We start from the raw sequence: 24,727 nt of genomic DNA, 5'->3' as shown, positions 1-24,727 counted from the left end.
CTTCAGCTCTCATAAATGTCTGTTTCAGTTCATGGGATTCATTTCTTTATTTTCTCATCATGACACATTTTCACATCTTATTTACAGGACTGTAACTCTGCTATAACCACAAAGCACAGGGGGAAAGTAAACACTTCCCAATAGACCTTTGGGAATTCAAATTGTACATGAAGCGACGCCTGTCTGTAAGCAGAGCTGTGATTTATGTGCAGTTTATACTGATGTGGTACAGCAAAGCACGGCACATAGAAAGCAATGCCCTCTGAGCCGTCATGAACTGCACAAGAGAACCACTGTTTGCTGCAGTGAGTTAAAGCCTGCAGAGGACAGTGAGAGGGTTCAGTTCAGGATGAATGCACATCAGAGCAGCGAAACAGTCCGAGGAGCAGGAGGCTGCCGGCCACACAGCATCTGATTCACACAGTCCCACTGCTTCTGTCGCAGCAGGGGGAAACAAACAGACTCTTTGTGTGAGGCTGATACAGCTGCAGGTCCTCGCTGTTACAGCAGCCTGAACCGAAACACCCACAGGCTATTTGTGCTTTAAACACTGAATAAATAACACTCCACGTGAGTTATAATAACATATTCAGTCACAAGAATATGATGTTTATGAAGCAATGACACTGAATCTGTTTTAAAGAATTGTTTCTGCATCCTGCAAACTCCAAACACGACAGACACCGACAAGACAGACACAAATGGACCTCTTTGAATCCTGTGATGGTATCCACAGACAGGATAGTGTTTGTATCTATGTTGCACTTTTGCTCAACCAAACTGTTACTGCAGAATAATAATGTATTACACATTCAAAGATTACTGGGCTAAATTAGGGCTGTGACGTTCCTGAATTTTTATAACCGCGGTGAAACACTAACGCTCCCTTGCAGTTTGGCGGTTCACCGCTGCCCCAGCCTGCATCGAGACCCCCCTTTAAATAATGACTTGGGAGTGCTACGCAGACATGTAGGTCTGTGGAGCTGTCTAATATATCTCATATCGGTATACACTGTGTTTGTTGTTTAATGCATACAGTGTAGGCCGTAAAAATGTCGCTTGAGAGACGGAGAAATGTGGGTTAATATTTATATTAAACTTTATTACCTTCTATAAAGCAGCACAAGCAGCAAAGTCCTTTCCATCCCTCCTGTCACTCACTGGGGTGTACATTTGTCTATCCTACATCCTGATCCGCTGACGGTCCGAGACTCTGAGCTGCCATTCTTGCGTAATGTGGTTCCATGCGTATGTATGCACTGGCATACCAGCCTTATTACAGTCTTTCCCGGGCAAAATTTAACTTTTTCCTTCACTCTCTCGGGGTCATCGGAGAAGTGTCTCACTGCTGCATCTCCTGAGTTTTGCTCTGCAAACTTGAAACACGACAGCATTTAGGTCCTCCTGTTTTCACAGTGCCACGACAGCCACCTGTAGATGTGGCATTTGAGTGAGGGGAAAAGACGATGCTTCACTGCTCATATGAGACCTTTTATTGTTATCAAGTTTTCCCCTTTTAATTCATTGAAGTTGGAATTTTAAGTAAGCAAGCTATAGGTCTATGATATCTAAAATAGATAAATAAAGGCAGTGATAACCGTCACTGGGTCCACGTGGTTGGCGTTAAACAACCGCGGTATTGCGGTCATGCAGTCACCGTCACAGCCCTTCTAAGAACACACTCCGGTGCATCCAAAACAGACGAGACATGTAAAGTCAAAATAACGGAGCAAGATACATCGCAGTGAGATTATTACTGTCTCTCTATTGAAGTCTTTTCTGTGGTTTAAGAAATGCAGCACGAGCCAGCTACAATAACAAGTTCTGGATCATTAAGGTTTGTATTGAACCCAGTGAAATGGAAAGATTAAATTGTGGCTGGGGTTCTAAGGTAATACTTGTTTGTTTTATCCAGTGCTTTCACTGTCTATAATCAGCCATGATTCATGACAAGGTAAATTGAATCCCTGCAGTAACAGGATGACTGATATGCTTGCCGTACCTCGGTAATAACACAGTGAACTATGATTTAGTCTGCCGAGCGAAACAAAAGGGATAACAAGGAGAAATGATTTCTGAAGGTAGAGAAAACCAATTTAATGAAGTCTCTGAGGTGAACAGCCTCTGAGGCTCGATGAATTTTACATAAATTCTCCTTTTCATCCTCTGTAAAGAGAATTGAAGCTCCCTCCCTGTGGACGGAGAATTAGAGGACCAAACTCCAGCTCTACCTGGATCAATATCTTTTATTTCTCAGGCTATGAAACTGTAAAACTCTCATGAGGATCCAGCTGATCTTTAGTTTCTCCTGTTTGGCTGCTGGGGTTTTTAAGGGTGATTTAAGATTCAAGGGATGCTGTTGCACTTGATGTATTTGTTTCTGTTACCATTGTCCTGTACCTGAGTCAGTGTCTCCTTGTCTCTTTGTTTCTTTGTGTTTATGTTCTTTACCTGGCTGTGAGGCAAATTTCCGCTCAGGGACAATGAAGCTGAAGTTGAGGTCAAACAATCACAACTACTGGCCTAAATGTCACATTGATTTTCTTATCTATTCTATTAACAAAAGCAGATGTGTAGAAAGCATGAGGCTTCTTGTACAGGATGATACTAAAACTGGAAACATTGTGAAATTCTGGTGGCAGATGATGATGACAAAAATCTGACTCCAATAAAGCTTACACACAGTTACTCACAGACAGATAACATCTCTGGGTATTCTAGTTTTTACCTCACTTCCTGTCACACAGCTCATTACCTGAGACGTGTGACTGGCCTGACTGCTGACAGACACCTTGTCTGATCTTAACAGGGCCGTTATAAACCTCAGAGCAAAGTTCAAATCAAACTGCAAGTACAGTTAGTATCCTCAGCTGCATGATTGCACAAGCACTCCACAGAGCTGCAAGATAAGACGAAGCCACGTCTCAGTGGTTCAAGCCCAGACAGTTATGCTCTGCAGCAGCAGTGCCAACATGTATGTGGATTCCGATTTCAGAGAAAAATAGACTAAAGCCTGGGCAAACTTTCAGCTACAGCTGCCAGGTTACAGCTCTGCAAAGATTCACCTGGAAGTCTGCAGGGAGGCAGATGTTTTGATCAGGCTTTATAGAAAAGGAGCAACACGGGGACCTGTCTGTCAGAGAACGTACTGTATCTTTGCATGCTCCTGAGATTTACAGACTGTTCTCAGTCTTCCCATGAAGTGGTGGTCCCCTGTACTGAAAGAAACGTGCCCTCCAGCATGTAGATGGTTACGCAACAGGCTGGGACTTGTCTTTCAAACCTTCATACCTGCTCAACAGCCAGCAAGTCAGAGTGGTGTGTAAACATGGGCTATAATGTAGGTGTGTTACAATCTGCCTATTCCATGCTTTCCCAACAGACTGGCAAAAACATGACGGCTAACACAGGACCTGTAGCAGCCAGTAGGTCAAAACACTGAATCACCAGCATGCCAGCTAAGACCCTAAAGCCTGTAATGGCCTAATTCCTTAGTTTTACTCATTCTCTGACACAGAACTGCAAAGGTGAGAGTAGAGCACAGCTTCCATATGGCTGGTTAAAAAAAATATAACAGGATAGAAGCGGGCAAAAGCAGACAGGTAAGATTTTTTTAAGGCAAGGGTAGCATATCTATGAAGCACTGGGTTTGACAACAGGTTGAAAAAGACCATACCGTAGTCTACACCAGGATCATTTTAGAAACAGTTACATTTTCTTTCTTTGAAAACTCACCCTCATCTTCTGGCTCCGCAGTGTCCAGACTTGGTTGTTTCCTACGAAAAGCGACTCTGCTGAAGCCGTCCATTCTTTTATGAGGCAGTGTCCTCTCCAGCATGGAGATACTAAAGTGAAACGCATTCAAAGTGACCGGAAATTACTACAAAAAGAAAGTATGAAAAAACAGAAGGGCACTTCTCCGCTCCTCGAACCAATTTGGTAACTCCCGCGTCCAGCTGCGCGGCGGTGAACCGTGCGTAAAGAATGTGATCCGCCTGTGCAGGTCAACAAGGATCGTCAAACCTCTGAAGACACACCGGAGTTTGGTTAACAGCTGTCCACGTGTGTCAGGTGGGTAAACATCATAGACTTTACTCTGACCAATGTCACCTTTATGGGGGTGTTTCCCAAAGCCCCGCCCTCCTCCCCCTTCAGTGCGTACTGATGGTGCAGACCTCCTTATTATTACACCAAAACAATGCTCCTGTTATGTGCTGTTGGACACACACACGGGTCGGGGGGATGGGGGGACTGATTACCCAGGGCTCTACTGGATGGAGGGCTCTCAATGGGCCTGAAGTGAAAAGATATTTTTTGTATACAATTTCTTTTGTGCCTAAGTTATTACTGTCACAAATAAATTAAAATTGGCTTAAGCTAAGATCAGCAAATTTGATTAAAGGCTGCCAGCCAGGAGTCTATAGCGTTTGATACATAAATACAAACTCATATGACATTATATTCATAAATATTACTTCGTGGTAATGACAGTCCACTTTAGCTCCTTTTCCAGCGAGCTAGCATCATTGATAGCAACGGATTCATATGATATCACTTATCCTGCTATATTTAAAATTGAGCCCAAAATTGCCTTTTTTTAAATGTATTTTTGTAGTTAATGTATAAATTGTAATTTACAATTTATTGAATTTACAGTATTCGAGTTTTGTGAGTGTTGACACTACTTTGTGATTGAAAGTTATATGACAGACGAGCCTTTTTCACCACATTTGAAGTTGATCAGATCGACCGGCTCGGAGCAGTACATCAAAGTAAAAACATGCTATTTCCGGTCGCCAGTAGGGGCCGCCATGTCTGTAACTGAATATTGGTCTGTGGACGTGTTCCAGGACTGATTTAAAACAAAATGTAAAATTGGGGACGATTGAAGTTCCTGTTTATGGATCATTTGCCCCTGGCAATTTTGGTCCTTTTGCCTCCATCCCACCTGCAGACAATTAGTGACAGTTTTGAGTTTTTATTTTATTTTATTTCATTAATCTTCTCCTGATTTATTTTATGATTTAAAAGTACCCCTAATCGAGAATCTTTGCTGTGAAAAATGTAAACAAAGGCTGTTTCACCCATGTGCTGTCACCTACCCCCAGCAGCGGTTACAGGCATTACAATATCTATAATCAAACTTGTCACCATTGGTCTTGCTTACTTTTGCAGGTCAAATAGAGTCATCAGTATTATTTTCAGTCTGTTTCATAACCCCCAACAAACTCCTCACAGGAGCTTTATACTGAAGAGCACAAAATGCACACAAAACAACACGACTCCTCACACTTACTTTGGTCTTTTCCAGAGGCCCGAGACAAGACGTCTGTTGTTAACTCTGAAGAAAAATTACTTTGCTGAAGTTTCAAATGAGATAATAAAGTTTTCCAACAGCTGCAGATACATGAACAGTGTGTACTGACTGTTTATTTTAGTATTTAATAAACTTCTCATGGAGAGAAAATGTGATTGGTTTCATGCAGTGTTCATGTTGTGATCTTTGACCTTATACCACAGTGATGCATTCTCTGGTCCTCTCATAAAGTCCCATCTTTAGAGATACTTTGTGCTTATTCTTATTGTTAGTAGATGGTTATAGGGGATGAGGGGAGTATCAATAAAACAAAACCCAGGGGAAAAGAAGGAAGGAACAAAGTATAAGCAAAAACAAGGGATTTATTACAAATAAGGCAAATATAGAAATTATTAAACAACTGAAAATAAGCTTCTAGCACTAAAACAAACAAAAGAGAAGCTGATCAGTCGTGTTTACATGCATCTTTAAAATGCTCTGCTTGAACTAATACATTGTCTGATATGTTTTTACTGCAAAATCTGCTTAATTTGTTTTATATTAAGTGAACACTTTTATATTTAAAATTTTGAACGTCTTGTAACATTTATGTCTAATAATAGAGTTGATATTTTTACTGTGTATTCTTTTAGTTCTTCTCAGTGCAAAAAGCGACAAGATGTACTTCTTTTATATTTTTGTATAAAAATTGTAACTTATGACGACACAACTATGAAGTCTTTATCCTGAGATACTAAGTCAACATATTGTTTATTACAGAACTGGTGACAGAGGTTGTATTTTTTGAGACAATCACTGCTATTGGTCAGAACTAAGATATTCAATAATATCTATTAGAAGTTGTGACAACGAAAAAAATCATTGTTAGCCATGATAACAAGAACATTTCCTGAAATGTATCACAAATGTTTTGACTTGTGTTGTTTGATGTTCAGTTAAACAGTCAGGACGGGCATTGTTGAGACCACAGACTGTAAAAAATCATGGCCGTCATGACAGCTCCCTAAAGGTGAAGCCAAACCCTCTCTATCGCCCCCTGCTGACTGGCTGCAGTATAGGTCATAAAGCCCGCCTCCTCCGTGTTAACAGATGGGACATGAGTCAAACTATAAAATCAATATACACATTAAATACGTTTTTCTCAAACATGGTTTCTGTCATTATAGCTAGTTATTATCATGATGATTTATGTCCACGTGTTCATTTTTCTGACAAGTTTTTAATTAGTTATTTGATGCTGTAAAAAGGGGGTGTGACCTCATGATTGACAGCTCTGTTGACAAATGGGGCTCCTGCAGCGTTCTGAGTAGAGGAGGAACAGCGAGAGGAGACGTAACTAACACTAACACTACAGTCATTGAACTTTCCATAACCGTGAAAGTCTGCTTCAGACCGACACAAGAAGCTGTTCTGCTGTGAAATACGCCGGCGTGCGGGATCATTGTTTTTTTTCCGGCAAGTTAAGTGTGTGTTTTGGTTAGTGGAAGTGGTTACAGCTACTGATCTCTACTGTGCAGTCTGTGGCTCCAAAAAACTTCGCCATCACAAGATGGCAGCGCCCACCTTGGGGGCATTTTTGTCTTTAATTTTGTACAATGAGAGCAGATGGAGACGAGTCAGCCATCTTTTAATACAGTCATTGGTTAAGACTGAGAAGTATTTGGATCATGAATCTGTTCAACAGATGAACCAATAGAAGAAGTTTCTATATTGAAATCATATGAAACGACCAAGTGAAAGGAAATTAAGTAGAGACATCTACACAACTGAAACAAGACTTTATAGTTATAGAGTACACTCTGTAACAAAGCAGATCAATGCACCTCTGCAGCTGCTTGAACTGTATAAAATACTCTGTTTCTCTGATGATAAAAAAGGATGAAGATGTTTCTTCTCTCTGGTGCTTTTTAAACATTTAACCTATTGTGTGTAGGATACATGAACTGACAGAAGTAGAGAGTTAATTTCTGTTAACTTCATAAATATTATAGGACAAAGAAAGAGACACAAACGCAAAGTCACATACAAATCGAAGGGCAGGTCTTTTATTTACTTGTGAAACCAATTAAACACTGTTTTTAATGGAGGAGAAACCGTCAAACCAGCCACTATCATTCTTTTTATACCAGGATTGGATTTTTTTCTTACATCAGGTTAGTCTCTCTTCATCCATTGCTATATTGTGCAAAAAAAAAGAAAAAGAGAGTTAGGTCACCAATGAGCCTGCACAGGTACAGAAGCTACTGTACCTACATATTTTCTGTAGCTTGTAGCTCTTCACTGTTAACAAAGACAAAGCCCACAGATTACACACAGAACAGAGAGAGTCCACTCATCCATCCAATGACCTTATCTGTCATTACAACACTATACTGGCTATGTAGTTCAGTTTATCTGTTTCACATCCATCTGGCAAATGTTACGGTCAATGCAGTGAGGAAAACATTTACATTAAAGACATCACGAGGGTTTAATGTCAGAGAGATGGGACTTCAATTATGCAACAAACGTCACACATTACATCCATGTCAGTCAGACTTTGGCCCATTTCTCTGGGATCAAAACATCTGTGTTTGAGACAGCTGGGGACACTCTGCTGTCTTGTCGTCGTTGTCAGCCTGCTGGTTCGTTCATGGTGAAAGATTTAGGTAAATTTATTTCAGCAACCGGAGCTAATGTATTGCTTTAATGCATAGTGTATAATTGTGCTTGGACAGTAATGCATACTGTTTAAAGGAAGCATGTGGAGACAGCTAAACATGGAGATGTCACAATGACAAACAGGTTTAGAATGGGATATGTCACTTAGATCGATACTTCTGTCATTGCAGGAGGAACTACAATAACAAGACACAGATAATACCTAACGGTGAGAATACAACATTGACCTGACAGAGATGGTAACTCTAGAAGAGGCACACCGTTAGGGAATCCTCTGCTCATAACTAATGAAGATGGAGGTCAGCTCACTCCACGGTCACTTAAACCTGTGCAATTCAAAAGGCAAAGAAAAACAGGCCAACAGCCCTAGTCCTGATCTCACACACTCAGCCTCTCGTCTACCCCAGTCTCTCAAGAGATCTGAGCTACGTCACAGACACAACCATGTCACTAGAGTCTGCTGTAAAAATAAATAAATAATAGGAGGTATAAAATAGTCTTTATGCACATGATTTGCAAATAAAAATCTCAGTATAAAAAACAAAAGCATCCAGAGTAAGACTAGTGACGTTAGAAAGGTAGTTGAAATCCACCCATCACCACCACCAGAAACAGTTTCTAAATAAGAATATAATGTTTACCTTCATTAGTCTGTTTACAATGTACCCACACTCCTATGCAAAATTGGCATACATATGTTTGGATTATTATAATGACAGAATCTAAATGCTGTTAGGTGAGTTTTAACCTGTCCATTAGACCAGAAGTTCTGCTTTTTGTCTTCGTCACCACAGCAGCAAAACACGTCTTGATTTCCATCTTGAAGAACGACCAACAAACACAGAAAAAACATTCCTGTAATAAATATCTCAGAACTTGTCACAAATCAATATGTAAATAAATAACCAATAGATTAAATAAATTATCAATAAATACTAATAATAAGAAGGGAAACAATTTCCCCTGATTAGTCACTCTGGCATTTTGGCCACAGTTCAGTCCTATCCAGGACAGGATTTCACTCCCAGAGAAGAAGAGAGCGTCCTGCTCTTCTTCTGCGACCCAGGTAACCAGGAGGCCTGCTGAGGGCCGGACCATGTAGCGCTTGGTGGGGGGGTCACAGAGTCCAGTAAGCACCAGGTTGGACTGCTAGGCCAGGGGGGTTAATCTGAGGGAGCCCCCGTCTAGAGTGTCTCTGTCTCTGAATGACTCCTACCAGGCCGAGACCAGGGCCGGAGCAGGGAGGTTAGGTGCCGGGGGGTTGGGGCTGCTGGGCGAGACAGCTACGAGGGTCGCAGGGGGAGAGAAGGCTACTTCTGCTCGACAGGACTGTGTGGTTTTCATGGAGGTCTGCCAAAAAATTAGGACTGTGAGGATGCAGAAAGACAGGAAAAATCAATTAATGAGACCGAATGGAAAATATCATCAAGGGTTAAAGAAGATGGGAACAGTTGATGAAGAAACAGAGTTAGAGCAAATCAACAAACAAAAGTGCAACATATGTCAAATATGTCATATGTCAAAAATACTGGCATGGTTTCTAAACAGGAAAGTCTTCTTGGGGAAGTATACTAATTTGCTTTCTTGCTTGCTGTTGAAATGAGAAGATTGATACCACTTTCATTTAGTGGTTAGCTTAGCTTAGCACAACGACTCTTAACAAGAGGACACAGCCAGCCAAGCTCCATGAAAAGGTAGAGGAAGCTAGCTTGAGTTCGCCACTTGTTGTCTGGTCATTGTGAGGTCGCTTATTGTACAGACCAATCAAACTAGATTTAATTAGTTGACTAGTGAATATTTGATATTTGCTTTTAGTGTATTTTATTAACCTTGACAGAGCCAGGCTGGGTGCTAAGCTAACAGGCTGCTAGCATCAAGATAGCTGTATCATTCTCATCTTTGCTTGTCAAGAAAGCAGGTAAACATATTCCCCCAAAGGTCAAACTCTTCCTTTTAAAACCACCCAAAGACAAGGAAAGGGCTGTTTATATCATACTTCAAAACAAAGTATATGGTGACAATTTTTACACAACAAAACGGGGTTGGAGAGAAGGTTTCAGATCTGTCAGCAGTTTCCTCGTTGCAATGTGTGAATGTCTTAGTCCATTGACAATAATAAAAACAACTTTTGCCCAGTTTGTTGGTAAATCTAAATATGACTGCTAGTGACTGAATGCTGAGCTTTAAGAAAAAGACCTTTCTTACGGGGGAAAGTGAAGTCTTGTCAAAACGAGGAGTAACTAATGATGCCAATTGAAGCGACTGGGTGTCATTCCTTTATGTGACACTTCCATCGTTATCAATCACACTTGTGCTTTTCCTGCTGTGGAAAATCTAAATATCTGCCATGAAAAAGGTCTGTGGTGTAAAAGAGTAAACTAGAGTGCACATCCAACGTTAACACCTTTGACACAAAATGTACTTTACTTATTATATTTTAAAAGCAATATCTTTCCACATTGCAAGTACAAAAAGGAGAATTTGATGCACTTAAGTTTATGTTAAACCACCATGCCAAACAGTAGCCCACATGCAGAGTGAGTAACTATTACTTTATTCCCCGAGCTAAGTGCTAAATATTTACACAAAACAAGAATCTCAGTCATAACCGGTTCATCACTGATTTATATGAAGCGTTAAAAACTGACAGCATGCAAATGATTTGTCTTGTGCAGATGCATGTGTGTGTAAAACTGTAACTACCATTTTTATAATCATAAAGAGATGTGAAAAAACTCTGTGCAACAAAGATAGATAGATAGAGATATATAGTTAGATATAGATGATAGAAATAGATAGAGACAGATAGAAATAGATTCAAAGATAGAGATATAGATATGGAGGGATATACGTATATATACTGTAGATATAGATATATACGTAGATAGAGATAGAGATCTAGACAGATATAGATATAGATACAGATAGAGATAGATACATAGATAGAGATACAGTTGGATAGAGATATGTAGATAGAGAAATTGATAAAGATATATAGAGATAGATAGATATAGATATATAGATAGATATAGAGATAGATGGAAATATACAGTATATATATACATATATATATACATATGTATACATATACATATACATATATATTATGGCATGGCGTTCAGGAAATTAATCTTTGAATATATTGAATGAATTCTTCTTCAATTTATTCAAGAATTCATTCAATATATTCAAAGATTAATTTCCTGAACGGCATGCCATAATATATATACATATATATATAGATAGATAGACAGGTAGATAGATATATATATATATATATATAGATAGATAGATAGATAGATAGATAGATATCAATGAGCCTACTACTAGCAGGTTCTACAGCTCGTTACCTGCGGGCTAGGGAGGCTCTCCCTCGCCTTAGTTGTGGGGAGAGTGACGGTACTGAGGCAGCAGGCTGCTGACAATCTACAAGAAACTGATAAATTAGACAGATATACAGAGTGGTGACACTCAGGGTTAGACAATAAAAACACGGAGGACAACAAAGGGGAAGGCCTGGTCAGGGACAAAGAGACTACTACTGGTTTACTGCTACAATAGCTCTTAGTTTTATATTGAAGCACCATCTGATCCTCGTCTGTATACAGTTGTTATATATCACATAGTGCTACTTAATATTTTACATAATGCAGGCGATGCTCGTCTCTTTTGTTTTAGGTTTTTGTTTCTCACACTGTGGACATCAGAGTTACATAATGTAAATGAAAGGGGGAAGCCTGAGAGAAGAGAGAGCACGAGGAGAAAAATTAGCACAGGAGCAGAAAAGGTGTGAGATTACTTAAGAACAACCTCAACGACTCTGTCCACTGCATGCATTTTACAGGAAATGCTTGCAGAATGTGAATGTGACTAATAATGTAAACCAGCCTCATCTGACAGGACCAGTCTCTGCACAGCCAGACAATCAACACTGGAGGAGGAAAACACTAAGAGACACAGACATGTACACAATTTACACACACAGACACTTCCAAATCCAATAATGTATTGATTTGTAGCACAAAGAGAGAAAGGCAGACACAGTGGAGCGGATGCTGAACAATCCAATTCTGCTCAACTCCACACCTGCTGCAAATTACTCAATTATAGGACTCGACGCTTGTTTGTATATAAGATTTGAAGTTTTTGCGGTTTCATTGTTTTTGATATATGCTTTTATGTGAGGTAGGAAGAGAGAGAGAGAGGTCAAACAGCATTTGACAGGATGTAAATGTGTTCAGGCACTGCCATCTGGTGGGGAAACTGGGATGGTGTGAGCGAGTGCTGTCCATTTTTTCTTGTGATACTACATATGTGGTAAGAGTAGGAAGAAAGAACAATCAAATAGCAAGTTGAGACACAGAGAGGAGTTCTGACTGATTTCCATATTACTCTGACAAACACATTAATCTTGTGACACACTTTGAGCCTGTCAAATGCTATTTGACACAACTTTAGACGTGTCAAAATAAGACATGCACTGACTGACGAAGGGAAATATCCCTTTACAACATATAATAGTTAGAAATAGCCTTAATAAAGCAGATATATACATTCTAAGCCAAATAACAAACTTAACATGTAATTCCTAGAGTCTGCCACAGGGAGGTGCTGTGAGTTTGCTGATGCAGATGCTGCAGCAGTTTTTTGCTGTGCTTTTACTTTGAAACACCTCCCAGAGGGAAACATGATGTTACATTTTACTGTAACAGCTACTCAGACGCCAAGAAATATGCCTTATCTTAAATTCTAAAGGTTGTTTATTATAAAATTCAAAGCAGTCCAACTTTTACTAAACCTTAACATGACATAAAAGCTGTTCAGAGGACGTTTTGAGGACGGAGGGAGCTGTCATGGGCTCCTTCTTCCTGAGTGTTTCTACATGTTTAAACCATAAACATAAGAAACAAGTTTTTCCTCCTCTCTGTATCCCACCTTATCCCGAGGCTTCTGGGAAATGTCTACATTCTGCAGACATTTGTGCAGGATGTGGACATGATGACGATTCACCGCCTTCTCCGGAGGTGAGGAGACACTGAGGCAGAGCTACTGGTGCTGTTAGGTGGTTGGAGTTGACTTACGTCTTGTCTTGAATAAATCAGTGGCCTGAACTTTAAGGTTAGACATTCAGGGTCTATCATGATGGGGTGGGTGCCCAGGGACAAATTAGAGTAACTGATGTTAGATAGTGTTGGAGTTGAAGTCTGGATTGTTTCAGAAAGAGAGCCTGGAGTCCAGAAAGACATGGATGGACAGCTGGTTAGCTCTACAGACGGACTATAGGGGGTCAGAGAGGTGTTCAGGGTGTGGGTGGTGATAATGGAGGGGCTGTAGAGCCTGGTGGGGCTGGAGGGAGCTGTGAAGGCGCCTCTGCGACTTACTTTGGGCGGGCTGCTTTTTATCTTGGGAACTTTAGCACCGCGGCCACGGAAGGTCTGCTCGTGGTCAAACTCCAGATCCTCCAGCCGCTGGGTCAGGGCCAGTTTCTGCTGGATGGCCATACGGAGGAGGGAGTTCAGCGTCTTTTTCTCATCCTCTGCTGCTGCCAGCTGCCTCTGCATCTCATCCAGCTGGGTAACATACTCATCACATCTACAAAGAGGAAGAGAAACACAAAGTTCAAATTCTCTTCTTATTTTATTAAATAAAGCAAATATGCGCTTAGCGGTCTCACCTTGTGGCAAACATGGCCCTGAGAGACGAGAAGGTGGCAGCATCTTCTTTCAGAGCCTTCAGCTCGTTCCTCAGCTTCATCATGGTCTCTGTCACCATCGCCTTTTCATTCTCATACTTGCTCTTCAAATTTGCAAGTGCAACCTCTGCTGTCTGCAATTTAGATCAGAATTTTTTATTCGAACACATGAGGTCTGGATTTCTTACACAAAAAGGACAATAAAAAGTACAAAGAGAAATCATTGTTGACCTGTTTGTTGGCCTTCAGCACCAGCCTGAGTGTGGCTATCTGCTCTCTCTTGGTGCTGAGCAGAGACTTCAGTTTCAGGATCTCCTCCATGCACAACTCCTTGTCCTTGTCAAGCATAGGAGCCAGCTCCCGGGCTGCAGCCCTCTGCCTGGACAGCTGCAGCGAGCGGTCGACAGCCCTCTGGAGATGTTTGATCTGGTCTCTGATGATGGCGTTCAGGTTGTAGATGTTCATGGGCTCTTTGCGCAGGTCCCCGCCTGCCTCTGAGGGCACCGGAGACGGGCAGGGAGAGATGCTGATGGATGGGGAGCCTGGGGGTTGGCGTGTAGGGCTGCTATGGCAGGAAGAAGCGTCCATTGTGTTGGTTGATGTCTCACTGTGATGGCCGTCTTTGGATGGGGAGTCCATGGGACTCCGTGGGGCGTCAGAAGAGCAGGCTGCTGATGCCGCAGCGAGGCGTCGTGCCAAGCGAGGCGAGAGCAAAGCCCGAGGGTCATCGGAGCCCTTCAGGCTGCCGCTGCGAGTGACGCGGCTCTGCCGGTAGTAGTCCAGCATGACGCGGTTGGGTGTCTCATTGTTGCACAGACACACGTGGTGGTAGAGCTGTGCCAGTTCCTCGCTGAAGGTAACCAGCTCATCCTGTGCTGCGTTCAGCATGCCCTGACTCTCTGTGGATGTGCTGGTGGCTGCTCGGAGCTCTGCCTCCAGGCTCGCCACCCTCTCCCTGCTGTCACGATAACTGCGCTCCAAATGAGTTACCTGCTTGGAAGAAACAAGTCAGATATTTGCAACATCAAATAATCTATTAAAGGTTATATTAAAAAGTCAGTGCTTCTATTAATGCTGCAGTAAAATGCTGCATGTTACCATGACTAACCTGTTCACTCAGTGCCTGGACCCTGTCGTCACTGTGGCTGTCTCCCTGCCCCTCCACAGCCTGGTTGTATTTTTCCTTCAGGACCTTGAGCTCTGCTTTCAGGTCGATCACCTCCGTCACCGCCACCTTGTACTTACACTCCAGGATCTCAAACCCGTGGATATCAGGGTCATGGTGGCCATTGGCTGGTGGTGATAATGAGCCACCATCAGGTTTCTCACTCTCCTGTGGATCCTCCAGCTCTTTGTCCCCGTTGAGACTTTTCACGGCATTGACGCGTTCTGTGAGGCGATGGACCCGCTCGCTTTGCTCCGTCAGGGCGCCCTGTGTGTGCTGCAGCTGGGTCTGAGACTCCTGCAGGTTCATGAGCAGTGCCGCCTTCTCACACTCCACCTGCAAGACGGAAAGATACTACATGAGCTGAACACTGCTGCATATGTAAATCGACTGCACTTATATAGCGCTTTTCTAGTCTTTGCGACCACTCAAAGCTCCTTTTACACTACTTGTCACATTCACCCATTCACACATACGTTCGCACACTGATGGCAGAGGCTGCCAAACTGTCAATCAGTCATCTCATTCACACACTGTTGGCTATGCCACTGGGAGCAATTTGGGGTTCAGTGTCTTGCCCAAGGACACATGTGGACTGAGGGAGCTGGGAATCGAACCGCCAACCTTTCGATTGAAGGACGACCGATTCTACCACTGAGCCACAGCCGCCCCTATGAATAATATAAAAACCCAGGAGGGTGGTTAAGCTCTTAGGCCTATAATTTGAGATAAAAATAACAGCAATATTCAGAGGCTGCTGATAAAAGCTACAGTATTGCAGGACTCAGTTACGGAAATGTATAATCAATAATGTGGCCTGCACAACTCCGTACCTTATGGGGCTCATTAAGATAAAGGCATTGTACACTGCAAGCATCATTATAAGGTAATAAGTGAGCAAACACAAGCGTATATTGGACTTGCTCTGCATCCTATCAGTTGACCTGTGTGCAATGCTGCAACCGTCTTGTGTCAAAACATTTCATAAGGACAGCAGGAGCTGACATTAAGTGAGTTTAATTGCTTCTTGTTCAGTGATAGCATCAGGGTGGTATGAGAGGGTAAGACTTTATTGATCTGATTCATTATGAGGGCCAAAGGGAGAAAAATAAATATATAAGTTGGAGCGATTTTAATGATACTTAACGCCTCCGGTGACAACTACAATCTTCATATAGAAAAATACAAAATTGATTTTTAAAAATCTAACTGTTAGTGATACACCTGATGCCGCCGGCGCGTATATCCATCCCAGAATAATCAACTCGAAAGAGAAAATTGATTAGTGAGTAATTGAGTTTACAGAGAAAGGCGAACTGCTAATATAGCAGCCGCTAATGTTATTTTCTATTTCCCCGAGGAGCTCAGCGAAGGGAAAATGTGAGTTAATGACTTAACTAGATTTGAACATGCATCTAATCTACCTTTGATTTTAGGTCTTCTAACACACTGTATGTGTTACTCTTGTGTGGGGTGCCTGTTTATGAGTGTGTGTTGCAGTAACACAGTTCCTATACTATACTATATAAGCTCTATATTTCTATTCTCTGTTTATATGGCTGCAGCTTATCACAGGATTGGAGCTTATTATAATGTAAATGTGAGTGTGTTGTGCCTATTCCTAGTCCTGTTATCTCTTAAGAAAAGCCAGGAGTAGTCAGTCTTTATCTCTGTCTCGACTCTGCATCTGCTCCCTGTGCCTATAAGACACTAATCACCCTGACAGTGCTCCCTATGCAACACGCAAATGTACTCTCTGTGCTACTACAGCAGGACGATTTGTGCTTTTTGATAATTAGGCTTCATCACCTTCACTAAAGCATACTGTATATTCTGTACAGCACTGATATGCAGTTCATATGGGCATGGTTCAAATGCATTAGATACTTTGTGTCTTAATATATTAAATGCTGTTTTTTAATCTCTTGTTTGGAAAAGTAGAATTCAGAAAAGCCTGCAGTATGTTTTGTTTATCCGGCTCCCACACTGCCATCACCTTGCCATTTCCTTGTGAATATCAAAGGCAGATGGTGAACAGCACTGCAAACAAACACACGCCCACTCAGCCTACAGCAGTACGACTGATGAAACCCCTCAGTCCACACACTTAGAAGTGAAATGTACTGTGTGAAAGTGGACGATCAATACAGCCATCTTCTAATGTGCAGTGTGCTGCTGGTTTTATCGCTCTGCAGTAAATTGTTATGTCAGACTTTTCCATAGAAGCAGCTTGAAAACAACTGAAATTGTGCAGACGGTAACTCACTAACCAATGTAGCATTCAAGCGGAGCCACCACTGATCCATAACAGGAATATTCAATAACACAAAAGGGCAAAGCAAATAATAAAGTGCTTTCCAGCAGCTGCAAGTCAACTCTGGTGATTTGATTTGAGGTTATTATGGGTCATTTTATTCACTGGCTCTGCTCTGAGGCCTTTTCTTTTGACCCACCTGTAGCAGCTGCTGTTTGAGCTTCTGCATCTCCGACAGGTTGAGCTCACTGAACAGGTCCGGCACAGGGTGCAGGCCGTCTCCTTTCCGGCCTGGTCTGTACTCCCCATTCATCTTAGCCAATCCGTTGCCCGTGTGGAGGTGGCCGTTGCGGCGGTTGCTGTCCTCATTGTTGCCGTTAGCAGCCGGGATGGTGCTGCCATTGGTGCCGTTGGTTCCGTTTGTCTCCTCTGGGAACTTGAGGCCCTCGACCCCGGTGACTGTGAGCGCCAGATGGGCCCCCGCCCCGTAGACGCTGTCACTCAGGCTGATGTGGTGGGCCAGCTCCTTCCTCAGATTGTTCTTCTGCTCACGCTCACTCTTGAGGGCGTCCAGAGCCTCCTCCAGCTGACCCTCAGAAATGTCCTTCAGACGTAAGGCGTCCTCCAGCTGACTGTTAAGAAGGACAGTCTCCTCCTCTAGAACTTTAATCTCATGTTTCAGTCCTTCATACTCCACCTGAGGAGCAGCAGAAAGAACAGGGGGAACAGGAAATGTAATTGATTAGATTCTTAAGAAGAAGAATCCTGGTTTTAAAAGATCGGCTGATCTAATCTCAGGTCAACATAGAGAGGAAATGTGAGGCAGAAGGTTAAGAAAAAGCACTCTTCAGATATTGATAAAAAGTGTTGTCCCCTTCAAAATCTTTGTCTTTAGAAAAACAAAAAGATGGCCGATATTGACTTAAATAAAACTCCACTATACCTTTACCTATGAGGCTATATAGTAGTTTTTTATGAGGGGAACATTAAAAAAATATGTAATCTAAAAATATGTCTGGTTTATGTGGTCAAAAATATCATCAGTAATTTAAATTTAATTGCAAAGAAGTTAAAAACATTCCTTTTTCCATTTCAGAAACCTGCCACAGTGTGAGCTACTATACAGTAAGACCAGCAATGTCTAAGTCCTACATCACAAGAGTGATTTCATGTTGATAAATGACCTTAATCTACTTCAGCCCAGCAAAGGGATTAGAAATTTTGACCAAAGCCAATACAGACTCTGTATCTCTGTGTGTGATAGCACAGGGGAAACTGTAGCTCCTTCTATAGGATGGTGAGTAACCCGATGAGAGCACCGTTTGATCCAGTGCTTCCTGGAAGTGAGACTAAAAACTTGAAGGGGAGCAGGCTCAAAGGTTTGTTGGAGACGTGAGTCATGCAAATGAACTGAGATAAGGTTGGTGTCTCGTGTGTGAAGTTATGAATCTGCACTGGACACATTTTGCTTGGGCTTGGTGTATCTGAGAAGCTCTTCACACCGACCTGACTCTGCTTGAGCGTGGACACCAGTTTCTGCAGCGTGATGTTCTCCTCCTCCAGCTCGGTGTAATCCTGGAGCAGCCGGGTCTCTCTGAACTTGTACTCCTTGATCTCCTCCCTCATCCTGCTCCTCTGCAGCTCCAGCGTCTCGTTACTCTGGAGCAGAGAGGAAACATACAAGGCAGAGAGATGGGTACAATGAGTAGAGAGGATTAGAAGTCAGTTCACAATGTAAATCCCTGCAACGCAATTTTAAACTCTCCTGTCAGCTTAAGATTGGTTGATTTGTGCAGCCTCGTAAAGCTGAACAATGGGACTGTAATACGTAATGCAACTCATACGTAATACTCTCTCAGAACTAGACTGTACACACTCTTCATCTCTGAAAGCATGAGAACGTTTATGAAACTGTTTCATTATCATAAATGCAGTGAGTCAGCACCCTCATAGGCAGATCCTTATTTCAGGTCACCTGCTGTGCTGTGGGAGAAACGTGAGCATATGCTGGACCAGATAAACTGTCGATCAGAGAAATGCAGCAGCTACAAAAGTCCCAAATCTAAGAAGAGTTGGCAGCAGCACTGAGGATATACTGAGACCTCAGCAAAATCATCTGTGCTCACGAAACGCCTAATGCTAAGTTATAGTCAAAGGGAAAGGGAGAGGGATGAATATCATCTCAGTTATCTTCAAAAGAACTGATCCTGGTGATTTAATAACAGTTTAAAGAACAATTGTTCTCATATATTTATAAAGATGAACTCTTTTTTAGTGTTTCAAGTCCAAATGTGAATCAAATTACAGTGAAGTTCTTGTTAATAACATAATAATTAATAACATACCAATGCAATGCAAAAACGACAAGACTTTAGTATTAAAAACAACTAGATAGAGATAGATTACAGACTTTATATGTGTACATGTGTGTACTTTACACACTGCAGAGCCGCCTGCAGCTCTCTGTGCAGATGGCAGAAGTGCTGACCCAGAGAGTGTCAGGAGGAGTGGGCGGGTACACACAGGCGGAGGAAGCTCACATTTGGTCTCTTTTGTGCTTCTAGAATATCAGTTTACAGTGTGTGTGTGTGTGTGTGTGTGTGTGTGTGTGGGTGTGTGTGTGTGTGTGTGGGTGTGGGTGTGTGTGTGTGTGTGTGGGTGTGTGTTTAGGGGTGGATGTCAGTGGCGCTTTTGGAACGGGCAACTGGACTGGAACTACAGTCTATTATTAAGCTTTTGATTTGTACAGTAGCTGACAGCAGCTCCTGTACTAATGAAGCCTCCACTGCAAAATGCACAGAAGTACAGTCGAGCTGCAGCTGCAATCCAAGAAAAGCAAGAGAAACCAAATTACATTTCACAAACATTATTAGCGTATATCAAATTAAACAAGAACACATTGTCGATGCTGCATTGTTGTTAATAATGACCTTCCCTTGCAACATGTTGTCTAATTACATATTCATGTCAATGCGGGGGAATTACACTGAGCTGGGTATGAAGTGCAAAGGATTAGAGGCCAATTATCATTCAGTGAGGCTCTATAGAAGCGTCGCTGATCAGGGGCTTCAGTGGTCGGGGTCAGGGACAGTGCGGCTCACGACGCTGGCAGTGAGCCCAACAGGGGGGCAGAGCTGGCAGTGAGACTCACCCCTGATCCAGAGTTCACAGCACAGACCGGGACTGTGACAGCTTTATTGGATTCATGACACAAAAGCAAACATGGCACGAGTCCAGATATCCTGTACTCATTTATCATCACTAGCACTGTTGCTTTAGTAACGGGGGGGTAAACACAAAATGTTAACACAGGATGGAAAATAAATATATAGTAACTTGGCCTATTTTTTTTTAAAGTTTGACTTTTTTCAGTTTAGGCAGATCAGGAGGAAGTCAAGATAAACTTCCTCTTATTGGGGCGCTGTGAATAAATAAAAACATGCTATTTGTGATATTTACTTAAGTGGCTTAAAAGAAACTCTAGCTCTCAAGCAAAAGTACATTTTTCCCTTCTGTTTTTTATTTTCATTGTTTACATAAACCTCTTTTATTAACGGCTTTTGTTAAAAGTTAATTGGAACTTGCAAGAATCTTTTGATATGACGTGATCTGTGACGGCTGAAGCCCCCTGTGTGGCTGCAACACCTGTTTCTCACGATGAAAAGCTGCCGCCCCCCCCTCATTAAGTGGCATCACAGATGCAAATGAGGATTTCAAAGTGAACCAAAAACCATTTGATGAGCACATCATCAAAGAGCTGTGATCAGGATGCAAACAGGTGACAGGTGTGTATGTGAGGAGAGACAATTTATCACATCAGGTAGTCAGATTCTTATTTGAAAGTCTATGATATCTCACCTGATGCACCTGTGTGTGTATGACATTACTCTGCCTACCCTCCTGATGATCGATGAAGTAAATGTGTGTGTGTGTGTGTGTGTGTGTGTGTGTGTGTGTGTGTGTGTGTGTGTGAAATGTGTATTCTCTGTGTGTATTGCCGGTTGTGTGATGGGAGCAGCGTGGCTCACTCTGCCTACACATGTGCCGAGCTCAGGGCATTTCACTGAGTCCCCAGCTTAGCACCGGATTTGCCCCCCACAATGGGGTCGTGGCCGGGGCGTCTGACCCCCACTCGAACTCCTGCGCTGCCGGACAGAGCGGCTGCAGACACGTACGAATGCATAAACGCACGCTTTGCACTCGCGCACATGCATATTGTTTTCTCTGTGAGGTTTGACCCCTTTCTGTCCGTCACTGTGCCCCTTTGTCCTCTAACATACAAATCTCATGTAGGTTACCATAAACAGTATATTTGGCTAGGCAGGAAGTGATGAATGACTTTACAAAAATAAAAGATCTCTAACTAAAATCTAAAAGTTAGCGTTGGATTTGTTTCTTATTTTTAGGACACAAAATGCATTCAGTGACCCAAACTTTGTAAATAAATTAGACTTTTTTACTCAACAAGCCTTAATGCAAATACAAACACTACCCTTGTTTCTTCAAGTTAGTTGAAGACTTCCTGAGGGATTTTTCTATTGAACTGTTTTATCCATTACACCCATTACACCTGTCAGATGGAACTGTCTGTAACTGTTGACCTGCTCACCTCTCGCAGCTCCTGCCCGAGTGCATTGAGCCTCTCGTTCTCTGACTGTGCGTTGGACGCCACAGAGCGGCTCAGCGTCACCTCCGTCTGCAGCTCCAGCAGACGGCCCATGTAGTACGCCTCTTTACAGGCCGACTCCTGCAGCAGCGTCTCCTCATTGCTCTCCCCATCCTCTGCCACCTTACGCTGGTTGGTGTAAGCCTGGCCGAACGCCTAGGGAGGAAGAAATGGAGGGATGGTCAGAGAAAAAGCAATAATACAACCAACAACCGTCTTTTGCAAAGTCAAAATTGAACTGACACTTATCCAAATCCTGTCATATAACATCAGCATCGTAATCCATGAGAGGGATTTGTGCCCACTGGCATGTAGAGTTCAGCCAGCACATCTTTCCGAGTTATGGCCACTAGGCGTACTCCTGCTGTACGTTTGACCACCGACAGCACTGACTGCAAACTTGCTGCAGGGTCTGCCCCCCAAGGATACCTGCTCTGTCTATGTGGGATGATGTTTCACTCTGATCAATAGACACACTGTTCCCATTTTCCTGACACAGGTTTTCACGGCACTGAGAGCTGACTTGTCATGACAAAGGAGCCGAGGCTTGATTGAGAAAATCAAAGCATGCATCAACAGCAGAACAGGCCCACCATACTCCACTTACTGTACCGAACCAGTGCTGTTACAAATGGACCAAAGCTCGGTGGCCAAAGTGATCTGACCATATCAGAATCAGAATCAGGGTTTATTATTAAGTAGGTTTACACATACAAGGAATGTGTTCTGTTGTTTTGGTGCAGAACGATTAACACAGAACTAGAATAAGAATAAGTAAAAGACTTAAATAGAACAACATAAAGAAAATAGTCTGTGATAGTCTGAATTAAAGTCTTAACATTCGTGAACTGTTGAGTGACTGAAGGGCTGGCTGAGAGTCTGCGTAACGCAGGGGGGTGAAGTGGGGCCGGGACCTCGTTGATAAGGCTGGCAGCAGAGGGGAAGAAACTGTTCCTGTGTCGGGAGGTTTTGGTCCTGATGGAGCGCAGCCTCTTGCCAGAGAGGAGGGTCTCAAAGAGACTGTGTCCGGGATGAGAGGGGTCGGCCTCAATCTTTCCTGCACGCCTCAAGGTCCTGGAGGTGTACAGGTCGTGGAGAGATGGCAGATTGCAGCCAATCGCCTTCTCTGCAGAGCGGATGATACGCTGCAGCCTGCCCTTGTCCTTGGCAGTGGCAGCAGTGTACCAGACGATGATGGAGCGGGTGAGGATGGACTCAACGATATGGTTACTTTGTGCGGGGCTTAGGGAATAACATTACATGAAGTGTATCCTGCATGTGTGTAGAAAGAATTCCATCACATTTAACTGCACATACATGCAGCAGCTCCCTGAGTGGTTCAATAACTACTATGAAGCATCCTTCACTTTCTTGGTGGATCAGCAGGAATAATGAGTATGTGTCCTGCACTGGCGTCTATGAGAGGCGATGGATCGATACAGCTTCCTCTGAAAAATACTTCATGGTTTAGAATTGCCTCATGAAACTGTAAACAACACAGCACATGTATTTTTTAGAGTCTCTGGGAGGAAGTTCCTGCACAGGGTTACTAATTGATAATGCAGCCTAAATCATCAGGGAGTCATTCATTGTGGACTGTTGAGTATTAATAATTCACTTAAGTCTTCGCAGCCTACCACAACATAATAACAACATTTTCTCTGTTGGAGATGAATCATTTATAAGCATCAATTATTTGGAGAAGACTCCAGCTCCAGGGTGCTCCAGCAGTATTTTCTTCCCACTGTGTGAGTCAGTTTTCTATTTACGTCTGATACATGAGCTCTCAGAAGAAGTATCAGTGTGCTGACATCCTATTGTTAGTCAGAGGCGATTTATCACAGCCAGGAAGTGCAGATTCTGGGGTGTTTAAAGGACTGGAACAAAGAGGAGGGCATTGTGGATGTTTAGCACATATGATGATAAGTTGTTGTTCATCCTGCGTAATAAATGGGTGTGTAGTTGCTTGAGAGTGAATTAGATGCGCCCCTCCCTCTGTCACATCCGACCTGCTGTTTGAATACTCATTAACAGCCTGCAGAGCAACAGTAGTTAAACAATACATCCCGTCACCGTGACGACGTCCTGATGTAATAATTCCAGTCACAGTCCAACAGATTAAAGAAATCAACATGGTACAAATGCTTTTACATTCTGTCAATATGAATTCACATTTAATCTGTAAATCAGGTAAAAAAGGCACCATTAATTCAGGCACTGATTCCCCTGGTAGACATTTTAATTCCAATTCAATAAACCCTGTTGTTTAACAGTTTGCATGTCAATAACATCCTCTAAATACACAGAATACTCAGACATGTAATTATAAAACATGTCCTTCAGGAGTTGCTTCATAAAGACCAGAAATACTGTATTATAATTCTCCCTCTCTCACTCGTCTCTCTTTTATTCCTCGCTCTCTTTCACACTCTCTTGTTCTCTCGCCCCCGCGCCCTCTCTCGCTCTCCAGGGAGGCACCGCCTGATTGTAGTGAATGATTAAGAGGGAGGGCCTCAAACAAAACAGCTGATTAATTCTAAGCACAGTGCGACTGAATGAGCTCGAATTCTCGCTTCAGATGAGGGGCTGTCAGTGTGCGAGCAGACCTCCCAGCAACAGCTGAGGCCTTGAAAACCTGCTGGATTTATAGTGTAATGAAAGCTACGGCAACAGAAAAGATTTGGCTTGTAAGCGGATTTCTGTTGAGGTGTTTTTTTATACCCTCTTTACCCTAACTTTACAGTGGCTCGGGGCAAATTCAAAACTGGCTGGTCTGGGAAGTGTGTAACATTTTTTGGTACTGATGTAAAAATGTTAGCTCGAGTTTTTCAGAATCAGTCTAAGGTACATAAACAGACAAAAAAGAACATGCCAGATTTTTCAAGGCATAGATGTCTTAAGGCAATAACATGTTGGGAAACATGATAAGTTGGTTTCTTGCTGAGGGTTAGATGAGAGAGACTGATGCCACT

The 24,727-nt window shown here is 42.5% G+C and overlaps 1 protein-coding gene across 5 annotated transcripts in view; it reads right to left on the bottom strand.

Annotated features, from left to right (window-relative positions):
- Nucleotides 1-7,335: 7,335 nt before the first annotated feature.
- The window catches only part of bicd1a (bicaudal D homolog 1a), a 35,754-nt gene continuing 18,362 nt past the window's right edge, over nt 7,336-24,727 (bottom strand). Inside the window, exons 2-10 of one of the 5 annotated variants that reach the window (XM_069686281.1) lie at nt 21,699-21,911; nt 18,596-18,748; nt 17,289-17,786; nt 14,779-15,171; nt 13,902-14,663; nt 13,653-13,804; nt 13,360-13,570; nt 11,329-11,414; nt 7,336-9,345 (exon numbers count right to left, since the gene is read on the bottom strand). In XM_069686281.1, the coding sequence (XP_069542382.1) occupies nt 9,225-9,345; nt 11,329-11,414; nt 13,360-13,570; nt 13,653-13,804; nt 13,902-14,663; nt 14,779-15,171; nt 17,289-17,786; nt 18,596-18,748; nt 21,699-21,911 (2,589 nt within the window). In that variant the 3' untranslated portion in view covers nt 7,336-9,224. The remainder of the gene's footprint in view (nt 9,346-11,328; nt 11,415-13,359; nt 13,571-13,652; nt 13,805-13,901; nt 14,664-14,778; nt 15,172-17,288; nt 17,787-18,595; nt 18,749-21,698; nt 21,912-24,727) is intronic. The other 4 variants (XM_069686282.1, XM_069686283.1, XM_069686284.1 and 1 more) reach the window with 4 other exon arrangements.

Source organism: Semicossyphus pulcher, unplaced genomic scaffold (assembly GCF_022749685.1).
Source record: "Semicossyphus pulcher isolate SPU_LCO1_2020_fin unplaced genomic scaffold, fSemPul1.0.p SCAF_8, whole genome shotgun sequence".
Classification (NCBI taxonomy): domain Eukaryota; kingdom Metazoa; phylum Chordata; class Actinopteri; order Labriformes; family Labridae; genus Semicossyphus; species Semicossyphus pulcher.
Note: the sequence above shows the minus strand (reverse complement) of the source record. Positions and strands in the feature narration are given on the sequence as shown.